At 34.8% G+C, this 19680-nt stretch overlaps 1 protein-coding gene across 1 annotated transcript in view; it reads left to right on the top strand.

The window, feature by feature from the left end:
- LOC127844373 (protein disulfide-isomerase TMX3-like) overlaps window positions 1-19680 on the top strand; it is a 95177-nt gene that overhangs the window by 43405 nt on the left and 32092 nt on the right. The window contains exon 11 of the mRNA XM_052374513.1: window positions 13521-13574. Coding sequence (XP_052230473.1) covers window positions 13521-13574 — 54 coding nt within the window. The remainder of the gene's footprint in view (window positions 1-13520; window positions 13575-19680) is intronic.

The raw sequence follows: 19680 nt of genomic DNA, 5'->3' as shown, positions 1-19680 counted from the left end.
CAGATTTTTCTCGTATTCCTGAAGCTTTTTTTCCGTTGTGGAAATGGAGGTTTCGTGCCTTGTTAGCGTGTTGTTCAGGGTGCTAGACTTTTGCAGTTCTTCGTACAGTTGTTTTTCCATGTTGGTCAGCCATTCTTTCACCTCGCTAGGGTTCCCCCGAATGTTCTCTGGCGCCTGCAGCGGTAAATACGGGGAGGCTGGAACGGATGTTTGCGGTTGGTACACATCCGCCTGTAATTGCTGAATTGCGTTTGGGCAACTGCTTGTGTCCACTTCATTCACTACGAATGTGTACTTGCACTTGTTTGTCTTTATTCGTTTCTTTAGTCCAGACGATGAACAACAAAGTATGCAGTATAATATTGTAAACAATGTTACCCTTATTTTCAACTTCATTTTGATTGTATTTGTGTGTAGATTGTAATGTTCAATATGTCCTATTCAAGTTCAAAATTTTTTAACTATTATATTTATTACTTAATTACAGTAGTCTAGCTAAATTTTGCATGCTGCATACTGTATTAAGAAATTCTTTAAAAAAAAAGTATCATCCATTTTTTTTTATCTAAATGCATCAGCTATTTCGAATATGATATAATGCACTCATATATCATTCAGTTTTCTGTTTCATGTCAATCTTGTTGGCAAAAATCCTGCACTTGTGCTAAAAGTTAAATTTATCATGATCTGTTAGAATCCTCAATGAAAATTATCATGCATTTAATTGCACATTCTGCATCCATTCAGTCTTTTAGACATAAACACTTTACTATCGTCACTTAGTATACTCTAGTGCACTTTTTGTAGTTCATGCACCTGTCTGCTTCAGTTGTCCTAGTTGACATTAACCCTGTGAAATTGTGTGTGCTGTTGCTTACTTTTTTATTAAATTTACTACTCCAAACATAATAATCATTATTATGTTATTCAATGCAACGCAATCCTCACTTTTAGTCCTCTTGACACAAAGTGTACAATTTAGCGGATACACAAGTTATCAAAACATATTTATTATTGCAAAAAAATAAATAAAAATCAAAATGTATTTTATTTCAAAACGTTTCTATTTCATTCAACTTTGTACCTCAAATAGTCAAGCTGACAGAAGCTACACCGCTGCTCTGTAGCATTTTATCCATCAAAGCATATTCATTTTTCCACATGTAATCATTTTACTATCCCAAATATTATGATTATTGTTTATGTAACTTTCATTAAACTCTCTGCCTCCTTGTATCCAAGTTGACAACAGCTCTACTCAGCTTTAAAGCAGGGGAAGTCTTGACTGTTCATCTCTAGTGGACTGACACACCCCCTCTGACACACCCCCTCTGACACACCCCTTCTACATTTACACTGTAAGCTGCCGTCTTTCTCTCTGTCAGGCTGTCTTTTCTCACAGTTGCACTCATGATGAACAGGGTATTTTATACTGAGCCAAAGACAAAATAATTGAGCAGTGCTTTGTGAAAAGGGAGTTTAATGCATGTGCTTAAAGTGTCGTCTGCACAGGAAATCAGGGAAAGAAACATTTCGCTTTTATGGTATTTTTCGTTAAAATAACTTACAAAATCAGTTTAGACAGAAGGCGTCGTCCCTGATTAGCCTGAGTGGACTGCACAGACTTATCTGGGACAACACTTTCTGCACATGCATTAAACCCCTTTTCACAAAGTGGTTGCCTAAAATTGTGAAGGGTTTTCATTGAGGTGCTGTTGCTTTTTCATGACTTTTTTTTTTAGATAAATTTTGGCATATATACAGTGAAAAATCTATATAATCTGATAAATACACATTCCTTGCAAAAATAGCATGTTTTATATTTGTATGGTCTTGTTTGTGCCATGGGTCTTGTTTATGCCATGGAAACGTCAGTTTTCCAAAAATCATAGAATTATAATAGTTTTTACTCAGGCTCTTGTCTTGCTAACTATTGCACCAATGACCTTGAATTTTCAGTTTATTGTCCAGAATTTCACTCATTTCCTGTCATATTTCAACTTACTCATCTTTATTATCCGTCTGATACATTTACCAGAACAGTTTTCTCTGCATTTCAGCATTTAAAATTCCATCCAAAGATGAAAAAAGGATTATCCCAACTTCATTTGACTGGTACCCTGCCATTAATGACGGTTTTATTGTTGATGGGAGAACTTTGCATGTCTGTAGCAATAAAAAAAGACAAATGAGCTTTCCTTAGCATGTGATCTAATGCTTTTTGTACCAGGTGCTACCTATTAGCTTTAAAGTGGATAATTCAATGTACTTAGTTATTCAGGTTCTTTGCTAAATTATGCTCAGCTAAAATGACCAGACAGGCAAATTGAGAATGCCAAACATGCAATTCAGTATTGCTCATGTCGGTGGTCATTTATTACCTTGTATTATTATATATCTATCTCAAGCTTGTTTCTTAACTTGGAATCAAAAGGTAATATTCATTGCCATTGCGTGTTCACAATTATAGTAATAAGATACATTTCAAAAAATAAAATTAAAATTACCAGTAACTTCCTGATACAAGCACAGATTATAATTTGTCAGTGGTGTAATTGAAAACAAGTCCTAATTTTCCTAAAAGTTTATACACATATAGCATTCCACAATAATACTTAAAATTGAATTCTTAAGCAAAACTATATGCTCTTGATTTATTGCCCCTTGCTATAAGGTGTAAATTATAAATGTAAGGCATCCGCATATTTGTGCATGCTTTCATCGAACACTCTTCTTTTTTTTTAGGCAAATCCTACCACATTTTGCATCAGAGTTTCTACAAACTATAACAGAACAATTATCTTCAAATGCTACAGTTAATATCGTCATGGTTTAGCGATGCATTATTGTTTTTTACAGTTGATGATCTTTTATTGAATATTACATATAAAGCTTCTGTGCATCTCCTCCTACATTTTGAATTCAATGTTTTGCCAAACTTTCACACATTTATTACCTGCAAGTGCTACAGAGCATATTGCCTAGGTTACAGTATTGCTTTATATTTCAAGGAGTTATTACCCTGAAATTTTGTTCAAATTACATTCAAATCCTTCAGTCTGAAATCTCTTTTATATTTAGAATGCATTTTCATCAAACTTTTTCCTGAAAATTACCTTCAGCACATATTGTCAAGGTTAAATGATTGTATGATTTTTATGGAGTTTGTATCCTTTGTTAAAAATTACTAGGTGCCAGGGTCTGGCGAAAGCAATTGTTTTCTTCTTAAAAGTTCAATTTCAGATTCAAACTTCACCCTTTTGACAATGCACCATAATGATAAAATACAATCAGAACATTTAATTAAGTATTTCTGATATTCGCTTTGCTCTAGAGAGGTGGGTTAATATTTATGCCCCCCTTCGAAGAAGAGGAGGTATATTGCTTTGCACATGTCGGTCAGTCTGTCGGTCGGTCCGTCCATCCATCAGGTGGTTGTCTGATGATAACTCGAGAACGCTTGGGCCTGGGATCATGAAACTTTATAGGTACTTTGATCATGACTCGCAGATGACCCCTATTGATTTTGAGGTCACTAGGTCAAAGGTCAAGGTCACGGTGACCCGAAATAGTAAAATAGTTTTTGGATGATAACTTAAGAACGCATACGCGGCCAACAGGGCGAACTCTGTACAATATAACTGAAGCAACTGGTCTGTAATCCTAAATCTATAATTATCAGTCCAATGAAACATCATCATTTGAGTAAAATAAAGTGGATCAGTAAAAATATTATCAGAATATGAGATTTTTTTTGTACATTTTGTTTATTAAATATTGTGTTAATGTTTAATTTTGTTGATTAATATAAATATAAGCAGGACAGGGGAGGTAATACACTATTACATCTTTCTTATATACAGGGGAAACAAATGCAATAAGTTTAAATTTAATGTTAAATTAATAGAGGATATTTGTTCATGTAAATGTGAGATCGTTTGTTATTTTTTTCATTGTCCCTTGACATATTGCTTTTATATTTTGCATACTTGTTTACCAACATCACCCCAACCTATATTCCCCCCCCCCGAACCTCACCCCACCAATTTTTTTTAAACATCTAATAAATTACCACACCCCATACTATACCCCCACCCCCCCCTGCCCCAACACCCCCCCCCCATTTTTTTTTAAAACATCTAATAAATTACCACAACCCACATTATACCCCCCTCTGACTCCCCCCTACCCCCCACCCCCCAATTTTTTTTAAACATCTAATAAATTACCACATCCCACATTATACCCCCTCTCACTCCCCCCTACCACCCCCCCTACTCCCCACCCCCCCCCCCAAATTATTTTTTAAACAACTAATAAATTACCACACCCCACATTATACCCCCCTCTCACCCCCCTACCCCCCCACCCCCAACCCCCCCCCGTTTTTTCTTTAAACATCTAATAAATTACCACACCCCACATTATACCCCCCTCTCACTCCCCCCTACCACCCCCCCACCCCCTCCCCCAATTTTTTTTTAAACATCTAATAAATTACCACACCCCACATTATACCCCCCTCTCATCCCCCCTACCCCCCCCCCCCCCTTCAATTTTTTTTTTTTTATTATTGTTTTTTTTTCCTTTTTTATTTTCGAAAGATCGTCTAATAAATTAATTTCCCCATGATGGCTTACGTTATACTGTCAAGCACTCGAATAGTCGAGCGCGCTGTCCTCTGACAGCTCTTGTTAGGTCACAAGGTCAAAGGTCAAGGTCACAGTGACTCGAAATAGTAAAATGGTTTCCGGATGATAACTCAAGAATGCTTACGCCTAGGATCATGAAACTTCATAGGTACATTGATCATGACTGGCAGATGACCCCTATTGATTTTCAGGTCACTAGGTCAAAGGTTTCTGGATGATATCTAATCTTACATTAGGTCAAAGGTCAAGGTCACAGTGACAAAAAACGTATTCACACAATGGCTGCCACTACAACTGACAGCCCATATGGGGGGGCATGCATTTACAAACAGCCCTTGTTGTATTTTACCGTGAGGACAATACACAGTTAACATGAATCAAATGTCTTTTATTATGTTTTGACAAGTAGGGAAGTAAGCATGCAGCATAGTAAACCAAGACTGTCACATAAATGTTTTGTACCAGGTGGGCTACTCACATCTCACATAATTTCTTGGTTGATATAATTTTTTTGGCTGTTAACTACTAATGAATTGTGTCACACATTACAAATTGGATTTAAGAATGTGATGTATTTTTAAAATTAAAGCTAGTCAGACAATTTGTACAAAAGTAAATGCAATCTGAGAGGTGTTTAAATAGAATACGGGATGCTGCTGTTTTATGTTTGTAGGCTAAAAATGAAAGAAAATAATATCAGGGGAAATCTGTATATGTCTGAAATGCATTTGAATTATTGACTTTGGTTTGTGTGATAAGCTTTTGAATGATTGACTTTGGGTTGTGTGAAAAGCATGTTGCAAACAGGTTACTTTTTTAAAGGTCAGGGAGCCGTTTCATCTTTGGTTGCAGTGCAGGTGCAAATTTGCAAATAATTGCAACTGCGCTGCAACCTAAGATGAAAAGGCTCTCAGGGTATGAATTAAAGGATTCAATGAAGAGCATATCTTTTTTCAACTAGATCATTAATTTTGGTTCAGAGCTGGATGGTTGCTGGTCCAGCCACATAGTTTTTGTGGTATTTGGTCATAAACTTAAAGCCATTCTCGCCATGCCTTTGATTCAAGTAGGGTGGTTAACTCTATCCCACTCAGAAACAAAGTGAAAATGGCTATGTGCAAATAGCACAGCCTGTGAGTAACTAACAGTCTGTTCAGGTGTATGCTGTTTGCTGCTCATCAGTATCTAAGGCTTAGAAATGAAGTCTTTAAAACTTGAATGTAGTCATAAAGGTCTTCAATGAAAAATAATTTCTAAGATACTACACACATGTCAAAATACTTATTTAAGTGGGAAAGGTTGGTTAATTCAGCTGTTAGCAAAAGTATGCACACTGAGTAATCACTAATGATAAACCAGCAAACCCAGGAAAAGGTGAAGGGTAGCTTTACAAACAGCTGTGATATGACTGAAATAATGTTGAATTTTTTTTAATTTTTTAAATAATTATGATCATCATCTTGTTACAGTGTGTTGCACACTGGCATGTAGATAAAATTTTAATATCAGAAAATATAGTCATATAAAAAAGGTAATGGCCACTATTGGAAGTCATATGTCGCCTACTGCAAGTTGAAGGTATTAACTTTCTGCAGTGGTTAAATAATCAGCTTGCAAATTATTGTAAAGTTCAAGTTACCCCCATGCACCCACCCCACACACATACACATACCATTATGAATTTTTGTCGCCCAGTCTATACTGGAGTACATATTGTTTTTGCCCTGTTTGTTTGTTGGTTTGTTGGTTTGTTTGTGTGAAACTTAAACATTGGCCATAACTTTTGCAATATTGAAGATAGCAACTTGATATTTGGAATGCATGTGTATCATCTCATGATGCTGCACATTTTGAGTGGTGAAAGGTCAAGGTCATCCTTCAAGGTCATAGGTCAAATATATGGGGGGGGGGGGCACAGTGTTTCACTAACACATCTTGTTTATCTTGATTTTAGATTGCAGAATATCTATGCAATAACAATTTTATTGATGTTTCTCTGTAAATGCACATATGTGTTCACTTGTATTTTCTGTTGAAAATATTTATTTACCTCAAATGTCCTTAAAGTCAAGAACAGTATGGCATTTAGAATATGTCCCCATAAAATGACAAGCTCACCATTTGCCACTGTATGTCTTTATTTTTAAATACTCACATGGCTCGTCTACTTGAGATATTTTTTGCTGCTTATGCATTTTAAATTACTTAGCAAATTACTAGTGTAATTACCGTGTAAAAATACCCATGCCTGACAAAACTTTCTATGTATTTTCTTCTGGTTTGTGAACCATGACTTGTCAAAATGAATCAAGTGTAATGAATGTGACATATTGGGTTAATGGTCTGTTAATTTCTTGAACAAATACCCAATTCACAAAAATTTTGTCATTTTAAGTTGGACATCAATAAATGAATAAATATAATGATTGAAGCAACACTTATCAGTAATTGACAATTTTGCTAAATTAATGTTGTATTCACTCGAATTACTCAGGTTTCAGTCATTATCGATTCAATCATTAAATAAGGTGAATACTAAAATGAATGTTTGGGTAACCCTTTTTATGTTGTTGCTTATTAAGTGTCTTATACTGTTAGCTCATAACCACTCTAGAGGCCATATTTTCATCCAATCTTGATAAAACTAGGTCAAAATGTTTATCTTGACAATATCTAGGCCAAGTTTAAATTTAGGACCTGAACCTTTAAAGTCTATATCACTTGGTCAAATCTTCAAAAAACTTGTTACCACTCTAGAGGAATTGCACACCTGTCCTGTACTGATCAATAGGCCAGGACCTCTACTCATCAATATAACATGTCTTGTACTGACCAATGGACCATGTTATTTACTTACTGATAAAATATTTCTGTACTGACCAAATGAAGATTTCATGTTCTGACCAATGAAAACATGTTCTGTACTGACCAGTGCCCTTACTGTTGCTATGTTACATCCATCCTCAGATTTGCCAGCCAACATTATTCAAGAATCTTCTTAATATTCTGTGACAAATTTCATTATGCAATTTAGGAAAGGAGGAAGGATATTGAAATGCTAGGTGTCTGTGTGTTAATCTGTGTTGAGTGCTACTGTCTGTTACACTCATATGTGCACATGTCTATGTAACCTTCATTTTGCATGCTATTTTCATGAAGCTTTAACAGAATCGTTGCTTCAGAATATTATATTTTCCTGATTGGGTTATTTGTAAGGAATTATTGACCTTTGTTTAATATTTCAGCTTTTGTGAGGAACTGATCCTGCAAGTTGTTTTCCTTTTGCCACAAGTGTACAAAATAATAATCTGTTATGGCTACAGTGCATGTTGCCAAGGTTTTATGAGGGAATTTAAAATTTAAATTAATTTTCTTTAAGAACTTAAAACCTTTTGTTTTGAAGTATATATATAAGCTTTTGTTGATATCTCCCACATTTTGGGATTGACTTTTGCCAAACTTGTACAGAAAAATTGTCTCTAGTAAGTGATACAATGCATATGGTTAAGGTTTCACAGTTGCACTAATTTTTAAAGAGTTACTATCTGTTTTTAAATGACATAATGCTGGGTCTTGTGATTGCAGTTTGTCTTCTTTGTGTTTTTAATTCAATGGTTAATTTTTACAGTTCCCTTCTGGCAATAAAGCATGCATGGTTACAGTCACATTGTCTGTTACACTTTCTTGTTTACATCCTATACCCAGATCATAAAACAAAATACTTTTCTGACTTGATAGATGTCAAACTTAACCTTGTGTACTTGAACACTTAACTTTCTGTCAGTTTTTTTTTTACCAGACTAGAATGTTGCTGTGACCGCATTGTTTGAAGTACATATGGATTCTTAGCTGCATTTTTTTCTAATTCTAGCAAGTCACTGCCAGGACACAGCATTTGCTACTAATGCAAAATCATTGTTTAGATCTGTTTAGATAATATATTTTGCCCATTTGGTGGTGCCACAGTTTTCAGGCTTACATTTTAATGTGGCGCTTTTATTATGGTTGGAAAAATATTGAGTGTCAAAAGAGAGTTTGACATTTATTTATTGCTTGATGCAAGTAGAGTCTTCAAATATTGGAAAGTGTTGCATATACCCGTTGAATGTGGTGGGGGTATGTGATAAAGTTAAGGTCTACAACCATTTCTATGGTAAGATTGCTTGCGAGGAAAAAAGGTCACCAGCAAATAACTTTAATGTTTTCAGTACATTTGAAATTGTTGTTATCTTTCTATTAAATGATAAGTGTCATATTATAAAAAGTAAGAGTTTCAAAGGAATGTGTGAGAGCAAATAATTGCTTGATGCCAATACACCCTTCAAACTTGTAGGATGATCATAAGATGACAGTTAAAGGCCCGTTTCTGACCTTTTGGGGTTTAAATAACCTACCTACAATTGTGAATTTTTTGTTCTAAAATTTGTCAAGTTGGTTAAATTAATTAAAACCCATTGTTTTAACATTGTACTTTTATTTCACAAGGATTAATTTTTAAAATTTCTATTTCTATTCTATTGCTTTACATTACTTTAAAAGATTGTGTATAGTGTGAACTCATTCATTCATATATCTTGCAACCTTATACTTATGTAAGCATTTAACATGAGACAGAAAAACTGGAATAATGTCAAGTTTGTTTATTTAGGTTCTTTAATCATATTTCCTTTAAAGGGATCTTTTCACGGTTTGGTAAATTGACAAAATTGAAAAAAGTTGTTTCAGATTCGCAAATTTTCGGTTTAGTTATGATATTTGTGAGGAAACAGTATTACTGAACATTTGCCATGGTCTAATAAAGCCATTATATGCATCTTTTGACGATGCAAAAACCCAAAAAATTATAAAGCGTTGCAACACGAAACAATTGAATAATTTGGAGAGTTCTGTTGTTGTCGTTTAAATTTGTGAAAGTACGAAGATTGCTTATATAACGTATAAAATACGCTTCTTATGTATGCTTGGCAGGATAGCTCAGTTGGCTAATGTGTTTTTACTTCAGGATTCCGTGGGTCACATGGTTTGAGCCCTGCTGCGGACTACTTTTTTTCCTTTTTAGCTCGACTATTATATATGAAATATATATATAGTGGAGCTATCCTACTCACCCCGGCGTCTGCGTTAGCGTCAGCGTTAGCGTCTGCGTGCAAATGTTAAAGTTTTCGTACTACCTCAAATATTTTCTTTCTCCCTTAACATATAGCTTTCATATTTTGCATACTTGTTTACCAACATGACCCCAACCTATAAACAAGAGCAGACAACTCTATGAAGCATTTTGTCATAATTATGACCCCTTTTCCACTTAGAATATGCAGCAAATGTTAAAGTTTTCGTACTACCCCATTTATTTTCATTGTCCCTTGACATATTGCTTTTATATTTTGCATACTTGTTTACCAACATCACCCCAACCTATAACCAAGAGCAGACAACTCTATCAAGCATTTTGTCATAATTATTGCTCCTTTTATACTTAGAATATGCATATTATTGATAAATCTATGTTAAAGTTTGCGTACTACCCCAAATATTTCCTATATCCTTTGACATATTGCTTTTATATGTTGCATACTTGTTTACCAACATGACCCCAACCTATAAACAAGAGCAGACCACTGTGTCAAGCATTTTTACATAATTATGGCTCCTTTTACACTTAGATAATTGAACATTTTGCTTAAATTGCCATAACTTCTTTATTTATGATCACATTTTATTATTACTTTGACAAAACAACACTTACCTGAATACCACAATGGATTCCACCCAAACAATACCCCTACCCGAGAATCCTCCCCCCCCCCCCCCAACCTTCCCCCCTCCCAATTTTTTTAAACATCATCTAATAAATTACCCCGACCCACATTATACCCCCCCCCCCCCCCCAAAAAAAAATTTAAAAAAATTCCTTTTTGTATTTTTGAAAGATCATGAAATAAATTATTGAATATGAACATTTTCCCCATGATGGCTTAAGTTATAATGTCAAGCACTCGAAAAGTCGAGCGTGCTGTCCTCTGACAGCTCTTGTTTACTGGAGCTTTTAAAATTGTATGTTTACATTTATCAATATAAAGCATTTAATGACAAACTTCAAAACATGCCAAAATCTGTGAAAAGGCCCCTTTAAGCTGTTTTGTTTTGTAACACATCAATCAACAAACTTAAAAATCCTTACTAAATACTGTGTATTCTAGTTGTGCAAGAATATTGCTCAGGGGGAGATTTGAAGATACTGTTTTTACCATTGTCTGTTGGTCTTTGTGTGCCATCCGTAAACTTTTTATGCCCCCCCCCCCGATCGATAGATCGGGGGTATATTGTGTTTGGCCTGTCTGTCTGTCATTCTGTCCCAAAACTTTAATATTACAGTAAAGTTTTGCAATAACTTTTGAAATATTTAACATAGCAACTTCATATTTGACATGCATGTGTATCTCATGGAGCTGCACATTTTGAGTGGTGAAAGGTCAAGGTCATCCTTCAAGGTCAAAGTTAAAAAAAAAAGCGGCACATTAGGGGGCATTGTGTTTCTGACAAACACATCTCTTGTTTCTTCTTACTACAATGTCCTGAAATGCTGGGAATATTTAAACAAAAACTTCACAAGAATGATCCTTGTGCAAAAAAAATTCAAAGTTGTTTGAATTGTTTCAGTCTCTTGCATATGTAGGTCGCAGGAGCTGAATATATTACAAGCATTAAATAAAGTTGTCATATTTATACATCAAGTGCATTTAATAGAAATGTAATTATTTTTGCAAAACATCTGCCGCTTCCTATCGTCCTGTTAAATATGCATTAATAAAGACATTGTATAATGGAGAATGCAAATAACATTGAATACATTAATTTATTCACATATTAAATAAAATAATATTTTGCACTTATATCACTGTTTGGAGTAGAAATATCATGTTAATTCATGCAAACTCTGTATAATGTATAGAGCAAATTTGTTTTGATGAAAGTTAATTGCTGTTTATGTTCTGCATTAAATATCACACTATCATTACATAATTTACTTAACGTTAATGAAGAATTTAAATGTCCTTATTATTTTTACTGGTTTTAATTTATTATTTTCTACTCTATATATCATGAACAAGTTGAATTTTTATTTTGGTCATCAATGAAAAAGGCCTGAGTAACCTGTTACACTTTTTTATGAAGGGTGTGGTGCGTGGGTGGATAGAGGGCTGATGCTTTAGCTATACAGGTCTCTGGGTGGATACAGGGTGACTTTCTAGCTATACAGGTCTGTGGGTGGATACAGGGTGACTCCCTAGCTATAAAGGTCTCTGGGTGGATACAGGGTGACTCCCTAGCTATAAAGGTCTCTGGGTGGATACATGGTGACTCCCTAGCTATAAAGGTCTCTGGGTGGATACAGGGTGACGCCCTAGCTATTAAGGTCTCTGGTTAAGTCCCTACTCTAGGAGCACGCTGAATATATTCTCTAAAGACAACACAGTAATTGTCCTAAACCAAGAAAAAGGACCTCAGATTGTCGCAATAAGCCTTAAGTTTTCAGTGCATAAATAAAAAGGTTTTAACTTAACTATGCGTCATTGTTGAACGCCATATGTGAAGGGCAATTTCACTTTAATGGATGTTTTACTGGCCAGTTTATGAAAAGTTTTCACTTGAACAAATGACTTAAGACCAAATCCCAAAAACATAATTCATCTCAAAACTGACATGTTTACCTGGTGCTAAACCAAATGGAATAATGGTATGAAGAAAGACATATAAACTGCATTACGTTGAGGAATTCTCAGAATATCTGACTGGCACATAATTTCCTATGTTGTCATTTCTTGTTTGTATGTTAATCAGTTTCCGCAAAAACTTATTTCTTTTGTATGTTGATCTTTATAAAAGGATTTCTGCTCTGTATGTTTTCTTATGCTTAGGGTTTTGGAATATTATCCTCAGTACAAAAACAGTGTGACAGTACAGCTCCAGGGCTTCTTTGTTAGAGGTCAATATCTTAGTTAGAGGTCAAAGGTCATTCATTTCATTTTCTGCTCTCACTCCTTTATATGCCTTTGAGGATTTTGAAATTAATTTCAGATTATTATTTTCCCTGACAAGACATATTGTCCATTTCATCTCACAACCTCATTGATAAATGGTCAAGGTCAAAGTCCAAGGTCAAAGGTCATACATATTCCTGTCCACCACAATTATTTGTCATGTAATGGATAATGTTAACATTACTTTGGCGTATAACCTCGTTCACACGACATTATAACGCATGCCCATCTTCTACTTGTTGTTGTTTTATTTTGACAAATAAAATACTTAATTCCACTGTTGATAAAAAACGCAATCATATTGTTTTGTGTGTTTTTTCCAGAAAACATTGACATAACTGTATCTATCGTATGTTTATAAATATTTGTGCAATATAAAAGTATATACTTGAACACCCAACAGTGAACTCCATGCCATCTAAATTACATAATACATTTAATCATAGTAAAGCTTTTAATCATAGTAAAAACACAACAATAGTGATACACAACTTCAAAATTAAGTGTGGCATATTTCCATCCCACAGAAGTCTACAAAATCACCAGATTTTAGTTGTCTTATCAATGGCATGTGACAATGACTAACAACATTCAATTTTTTTTATGGAATATTTCTTGTCAAAACCTAGCCCTGACAATTAAATGTTGCGCCTGTCGTTTGTCCAATCTTTCCTCATGTGATTGCCATGGGTCAACCTTAAAGTACAAGAATATGACATTAAATGTAGCACAGATGGGATTTCGTACTCTCCCCTAGTCAGGAAGTCATTTGTTCTAGCCATGCAATAAATAAACTTAATGTAAATTGTTTGCATTTCTTTTCCAGGGTGAAAGAAATGGCAGCACATCTAGCCCACAATGAAAGAGCTGCCTTTCATGAGTAAGTAGATATTTTTTTCAGGGCGAGCTAACCACATTTAGTGCAACAGATACCATGTAAAAATTCAAAATGAATCATAAGGCAACAGCACTTATATACTTAAAATAAAATTGTGTAGAAGTGAGCCTTTTAAACATTTTCTGAACCCAAATAAAGACAGCAAATTAGCTCATGTTGTAGAGTACCGGACTAAAAATTAAAGAATTGTTTAAAATCAGTTAAAACGCATATATATTTTTTATTCAATAGCTTGTGATGCCAATGGGGTTAAAGGTTACAGGTGAAACTTGAAGGTTAAATAATCCTACCTCAGTTTGGCTGTGTGCTCCATATGTCCCATACCCATCAAGGACTTTATAATATATCTTCCGTGCATTTTGAAGGAATTTTGTGAATCTTTTCTCAAAATGTGAATTTGATTGAGAAATTGTTCAGATTTGGCCTTTATACAGCTTAAGGTCAAGGTCACCTTTATTGCACAGACAATGGTCATCTCAGGTATCACAAAAGCTCACCATGAGTATGTTGTGCACAGGAGAACTATAAACTGTTCTACATAAACAATGTTTGAACCATATCCTTGATCTTGTTTTAAACCGTCAAAAGTATAGCAACATATGCAATAGTTTGGGTATTCAAGTTAGAATAGGGCACATTCAAATCGTTCTTTTTATATTATATTGGCAAGTCAGTATGAGGTCAACTAAAATTGCCACATTTTGTTATTACTTTAATAATAATGCCTCTACAAAGCTTTGCATGACTGGCATGATGATGTCTTTGAACACCATCACCAGCACCTCATCACCCTTGCCTTTATTTAACCTTGACATTGATCAAAGTTTTGACTTTGACATACTCATAAGGTTCAAATTATTGACTCATTTTGTCTAATATCAATTCCGTTTGCTACACAGCTTTCATAGTTGAAAGTATTTTATTTAATAACGCATGCAACAGGCCTACATCACCTGTGCATCTAATTAAGGTATTCAAATAAATAAATCAAGCCATTGAGCGGTACATCAGGACATAAAACATGATACAGTGTAGCATGTAAAATCAGTTTGAAATGCCAAGGAATTAAGGTGGGTGTATGTTCTCAATTAGGAGGCTTCAGATGGGCAATTAAGTCTGATAAAAAAGTCATTATATGACTCTTTATATTCCTTGCATGTGTTTTTTTTGTAATGATTACCATTCATGTTTCTGAAGAAGCTGATCCTAGTGATGGATGTGTTGTATTGCACTTTTAATGACTTAAATAATCTATCATATATCATATATCTGAAAGTGTAATAAGTTGAGGGATCACGCTTGGTAATCACTACAGTGTGAGACAAATTTCAGAATTGTGTGGAATCCACTTGGCTACAAGATCAAATACTTGGTAACCCGACATTTTCAAGGACCAGTAATGGCATGCACCTGCTTATTTGCAAGAAAAAGACATTAGTTATATATATATTCAGTTATTAAATAAACTAATAAACTAATAATAATTTGGTATTAATGTAAAATAGTGCATATAGTGATGAAAATAATATGGTTAGGAGGACTATAAAAATAACAATGATACAAATCTAATTAAGACATCCACTAAGAATTGTTTCAATACTTAAATAATATCAGTTTATGGAGAAGTCACTAGGTGATGTTTATATCACTGATTTGTCAGTCCGAGTCAAGTCAGTTAATTGGTTGTCTTGTGGCCTGCAAGATGAAACTAAGACTGCCAGACTGTAACTCATGCCATTCATGGTATCTCTGTTTTACACTTGTTACATGAACCAGAATATGTTTCTTTTCTTATACCACGCCAAACGCCAAAGGCGGAGGAATATAGAATTGGCGTTGTTCGTCCATCATTCTGTCCATCTGTCATTCTGTCTGTCTGTCACACAAATATGAAATTAGCTGGGTATATCAATTCAACTAATTGGTTTGTTTTACTTCAAACTTGTAAAAATTATTCTTATATTTAATCTAGACTATTTACAATTACAATAGAAAACTTCATTTCAGTTTACAAAATGTACACAGCATTATACAACATAAATCCAGTCAAAAATTAGCATACAGAAGCAAACATACCACTTAAAAGCAATTTTGTCACGGACATTAACTCTTTCAGTGCTGGAACCGAATTTTGAAGGCCTTTGCAAACAGTTTGGATCCAGATGAGACGCCACAGAACGTGGCGTCTCATCAGAATTCAAACTGTTTGCTAGTCTTATAGTATTCTTTGAAAAAAATCGAAGAAAATGCTAATTTTAGAAATTCAGCAGATGACATTTTAGCAGACAACAAGTATGCCAGCATGCAAAGGGTACACAACTTGTATATGTGATACTCAATTTTAATTGAAGTATGTTTTCTATTGTGAAAGCAAACTAACCCTATCAATTAACAGTCTATCCTTCAATCTTTAAATTAATTATATGTGTGAAGATATGTGCAAAGAAAATACGTCAGTGCTAGATGCTGACATTCTGTGTTTCACACCATTTTGATAATTTTTATGTCCCCCACTATAGTAGTGGGAGACATATTGTTTTTGCCCTGTCTGTCTGTTGGTCTGTTGGTCTGTCTGTCTGTTTGCGCCAACTTTAACATTTTGCAATAACTTTTGCTATATTGAAGATAGCAACTTCATATTTGGCATGCATGTGTATCTCATGAAGCTGCACATTTTGAGTGGTGAAAGGTCAAGGTCATCCTTCAAGGTCAGAGGTCAAATATATGTGGCCAAAATCGCTCATTTTATAAATACTTTTGCAATATTGAAGATAGCAACTTGATATTTGGCATGCATGTGTATCTCATGGAGCTGCACATTTTGAGTGGTGAAAGGTCAAGGACAAGGTCATCCTTCAAGGTCAGAGGTCAATTATATGTGGCCAAAATCGCTCATTTTATGAATACTTTTGCAATATTGAAGATAGCAACTTGATATTTGGCATGCATGTGCATCTCATGGAGCTGCTCATTTTGAGTGGTGAAAGGTCAAGGTCAAGGTCATCCTTCAAGGTCAGAGGTCAAATATATGTGGCCCAAATCGCTTATTTTATGAATACTTTTGCAATATTGAAGATAGCAACTTGATATTTGGCATGCATGTGTATCTCATGGAGCTGCACATTTTGAGTGGTGAAAGGTCAAGGTCAAGGTCATCCTTCACAAGGTCAAGGTCATCCTACAGTGTCAAACATCATATAGGGGGACATTGTGTTTCACAAACACATCTTGTTTAATTTTAATTTTTGCTTGCATTACTTTCAGCATGCTTAAGTATGTTTCAGCATCAAAGACACTGTTACAAACTAGATGTTACAACGATTAAACTAAGTCTTCCAGATACATTAGATTGCTGCCAAATAACTTGTTTTAGTCCAGGACCTATGTATATTTGTTGGATATTGTAACTACCTAGACAGCTCCAAAAAAAAAGAATATTTGACAATACATGACAGTTTTTTATGCCCCCGGATCGAATGATTTGTTTTTGGCCTGTCTGTCTGTAATTGTATGTGTCTGTCTGTTATTGTATGTGTCTGACTGTCATTGTATGTGTCTGTCTGTCATTGTATGTGTCTGACTGTCATTGTATGTGTGTGTCTGTCACAAAACTTTAACTTTGGTCATAACTTTTGCAATATTGATGATAGCAACTTGATATTTGGCATGCATGTGTATCTCAAGGAGCTGCACATTTTGAGTGGTGAAAGGTCAAGGTCATCCTTCAAGGTGAAAGGTCAAATATATGGCTTCAAACACATCTCTTGTTTTTATTCCCCCGAAGGAGGGCATATAGTGATTGGACCGTCTGTCCGTCCGTCTGTCTGTCTGTCCGTCACACTTTGTGTTTAGGTTTCGAAAAATGCTCATAACTTCTATGTGGCTTCAGATAGCAATTTCATATTTGGCATGCATGTGTATATGGACAAGGCCTTTCCATATGAACACAAATTTTGACCCCTGTGACCTTGACCTTGAACTTAGGGTCTGCGTTTAGGTTTCGTTATCTGCGTTTAGGTTTCGAAAAAAGCTCATAACTTCTATCAAGCGTTTATAGGGGGCATAAGTCATCCTATGGTGACAGCTCTTGTTTACAAATATCCTTAAAAGCCAATAAAATAAGTTCAGGACATGTTAAGGACAAATGCATTTATGTTGCTATACTGTTTTTCTAGAATAGTTACTTTTATCAATAGGTGTATCATTATGCTTATCATAAAAGATCATGGCATGGCAGAGACATTTAACATTCTTGTTAAATATTTGTAAAAATATATTTATATCATATATTTATTTTTTTAACTGATTAAAGTGTATTTATTTATAGTGAAGATGCTAACAAATGTTCTGGCATTTTGCTTATTGGATTCTTTTCCAAGCTTTACACAATTGACAATAAAAATATTTATTGCAGGTTATCAAATTCTTTGCTGCCAAAAATATATAATTGCACAGCTGCCTGAGAATAATAAGTTTTGGCCTTGTTTGATTAATCATAGATCATACTCTTGCATGCAGGCAGGTACAGCTAGATGTGCAGCTTCAGCATATTTGCTGACAATCACTCATTGTTTAATACAGAAGGTTCATGCTTGAAGAATGCTGTAAACAAAGTAGGTGCCAATATGCATGATACAATATTGAGTCTGTCTTTCACAGTTCTGCTATAGTGTGATGATTAGCTGGCTTATCTTACCAATATTGCATACCTTTGCAGGTCTCTTATGGTAGTGATATATCTTTACTCTGCAACTTTAGTTATGTGTTCAAGGTCTTAATACAAAAGTAATTGACCAAGACCAACTTTATGTATGTGTTCAAGGTCTTAATACAAAAGTCATTGACCAAGACCAGTTTAATGTATGTGTTCAAGGTCTAAATACAAAAGTCATTGACCAAGACCAATTGTATGTATGTGTTCAAGGTCTTAATACAAAAGTCATTGACCAAGACCAACTTAATGCATGTGTTCAAGGTCTTAATACAAAAGTCATTGACCAAGACCAACTTTATGTATGTGTTCAAGGTCTTAATACAAAGTCATTGACCAAGACCAACTTTATGTTTGTGTTCAAGGTCTTAATACAAAAGTCATTGACCAAGACCAGCTTTATGTATGTATTCAAGGTCTCAATACAAAAGTCATTGACCAAGACCAACTTTATGTATGTGTTCAAGGTCTTAATACAAAAGTCATTGACCAAGGCCAATTTTATGTATGTGTTCAAGGTCTAAATACAAAAGTCATTGACCAAGACCAACTTTATGTATGTGTTCAAGGTCTTAATACAAAAGTCATTGACAAAGACCAACTTTATGTATGTGTTCAAGGTCTTAATACAAAAGTCATTGACCAAGACCAACTTTATGTATGTGTTCAAGGTCTTAATACAAAAGTCATTGACCAAGACCAACTTTATGTATGTGTTCAAGGTCTTAATACAAAAGTCATTGACCAAGACCAACTTTATGTATGTGTTCAAGGTCTTAATACAAAAGTCATTGACCAAGACCAACTTTATGTACGTGTTCAAGAAAAAAGAAAAACCTTGTAAACACTGTAGAAGTCACATTTTATGCCCAATCTTCATGTTACTTTGTCAAAATGTTTGTCTTAATGATATGTTGGTTGTGTTCAAAAGTGGTTCAGGTCTGTTGAAAAACATTTCCGCCAGTGGGCGGGGCAGTTTTCCTTATTTGGCTATAGATAAACCTTGTAAACACTCTAGAGGCCACATTTCTTGTCCAATCTTCATGAAACTTGGTCAGAAGATTTGTCCCAATGATACCTGGATTGAGTTCGAAACTGGGTCATGCTGGGTCAAAAACTAGGTCACTAGGTCAAAAAAAGAAAAACCTTGTAAACTTTGAAGATAGCAACTTAATATTAATTGTCATGCATGTGTATCTCATGGAGCTGCACATTTTGAGTGGTGAAAGGTCAAGGTCATCTTTCAAGGTCAAAGGTCAAATTTATAACTTCAAAGCGGCGCAATAGGAGGCATTGTGTTTCTGACAAAAACATCTCTTGTTTATTTTAATTTTTGCTTGCATTACTTTCGGCATGCTTAAGTTTGTTTTAGCATCA

Source organism: Dreissena polymorpha, chromosome 9, assembly GCF_020536995.1.
Source record: "Dreissena polymorpha isolate Duluth1 chromosome 9, UMN_Dpol_1.0, whole genome shotgun sequence".
Lineage (NCBI taxonomy): Eukaryota > Metazoa > Mollusca > Bivalvia > Myida > Dreissenidae > Dreissena > Dreissena polymorpha.
The sequence above is the reverse complement of the archived record's forward strand: the minus strand, read 5'-3'. Positions and strand labels throughout refer to the sequence as shown.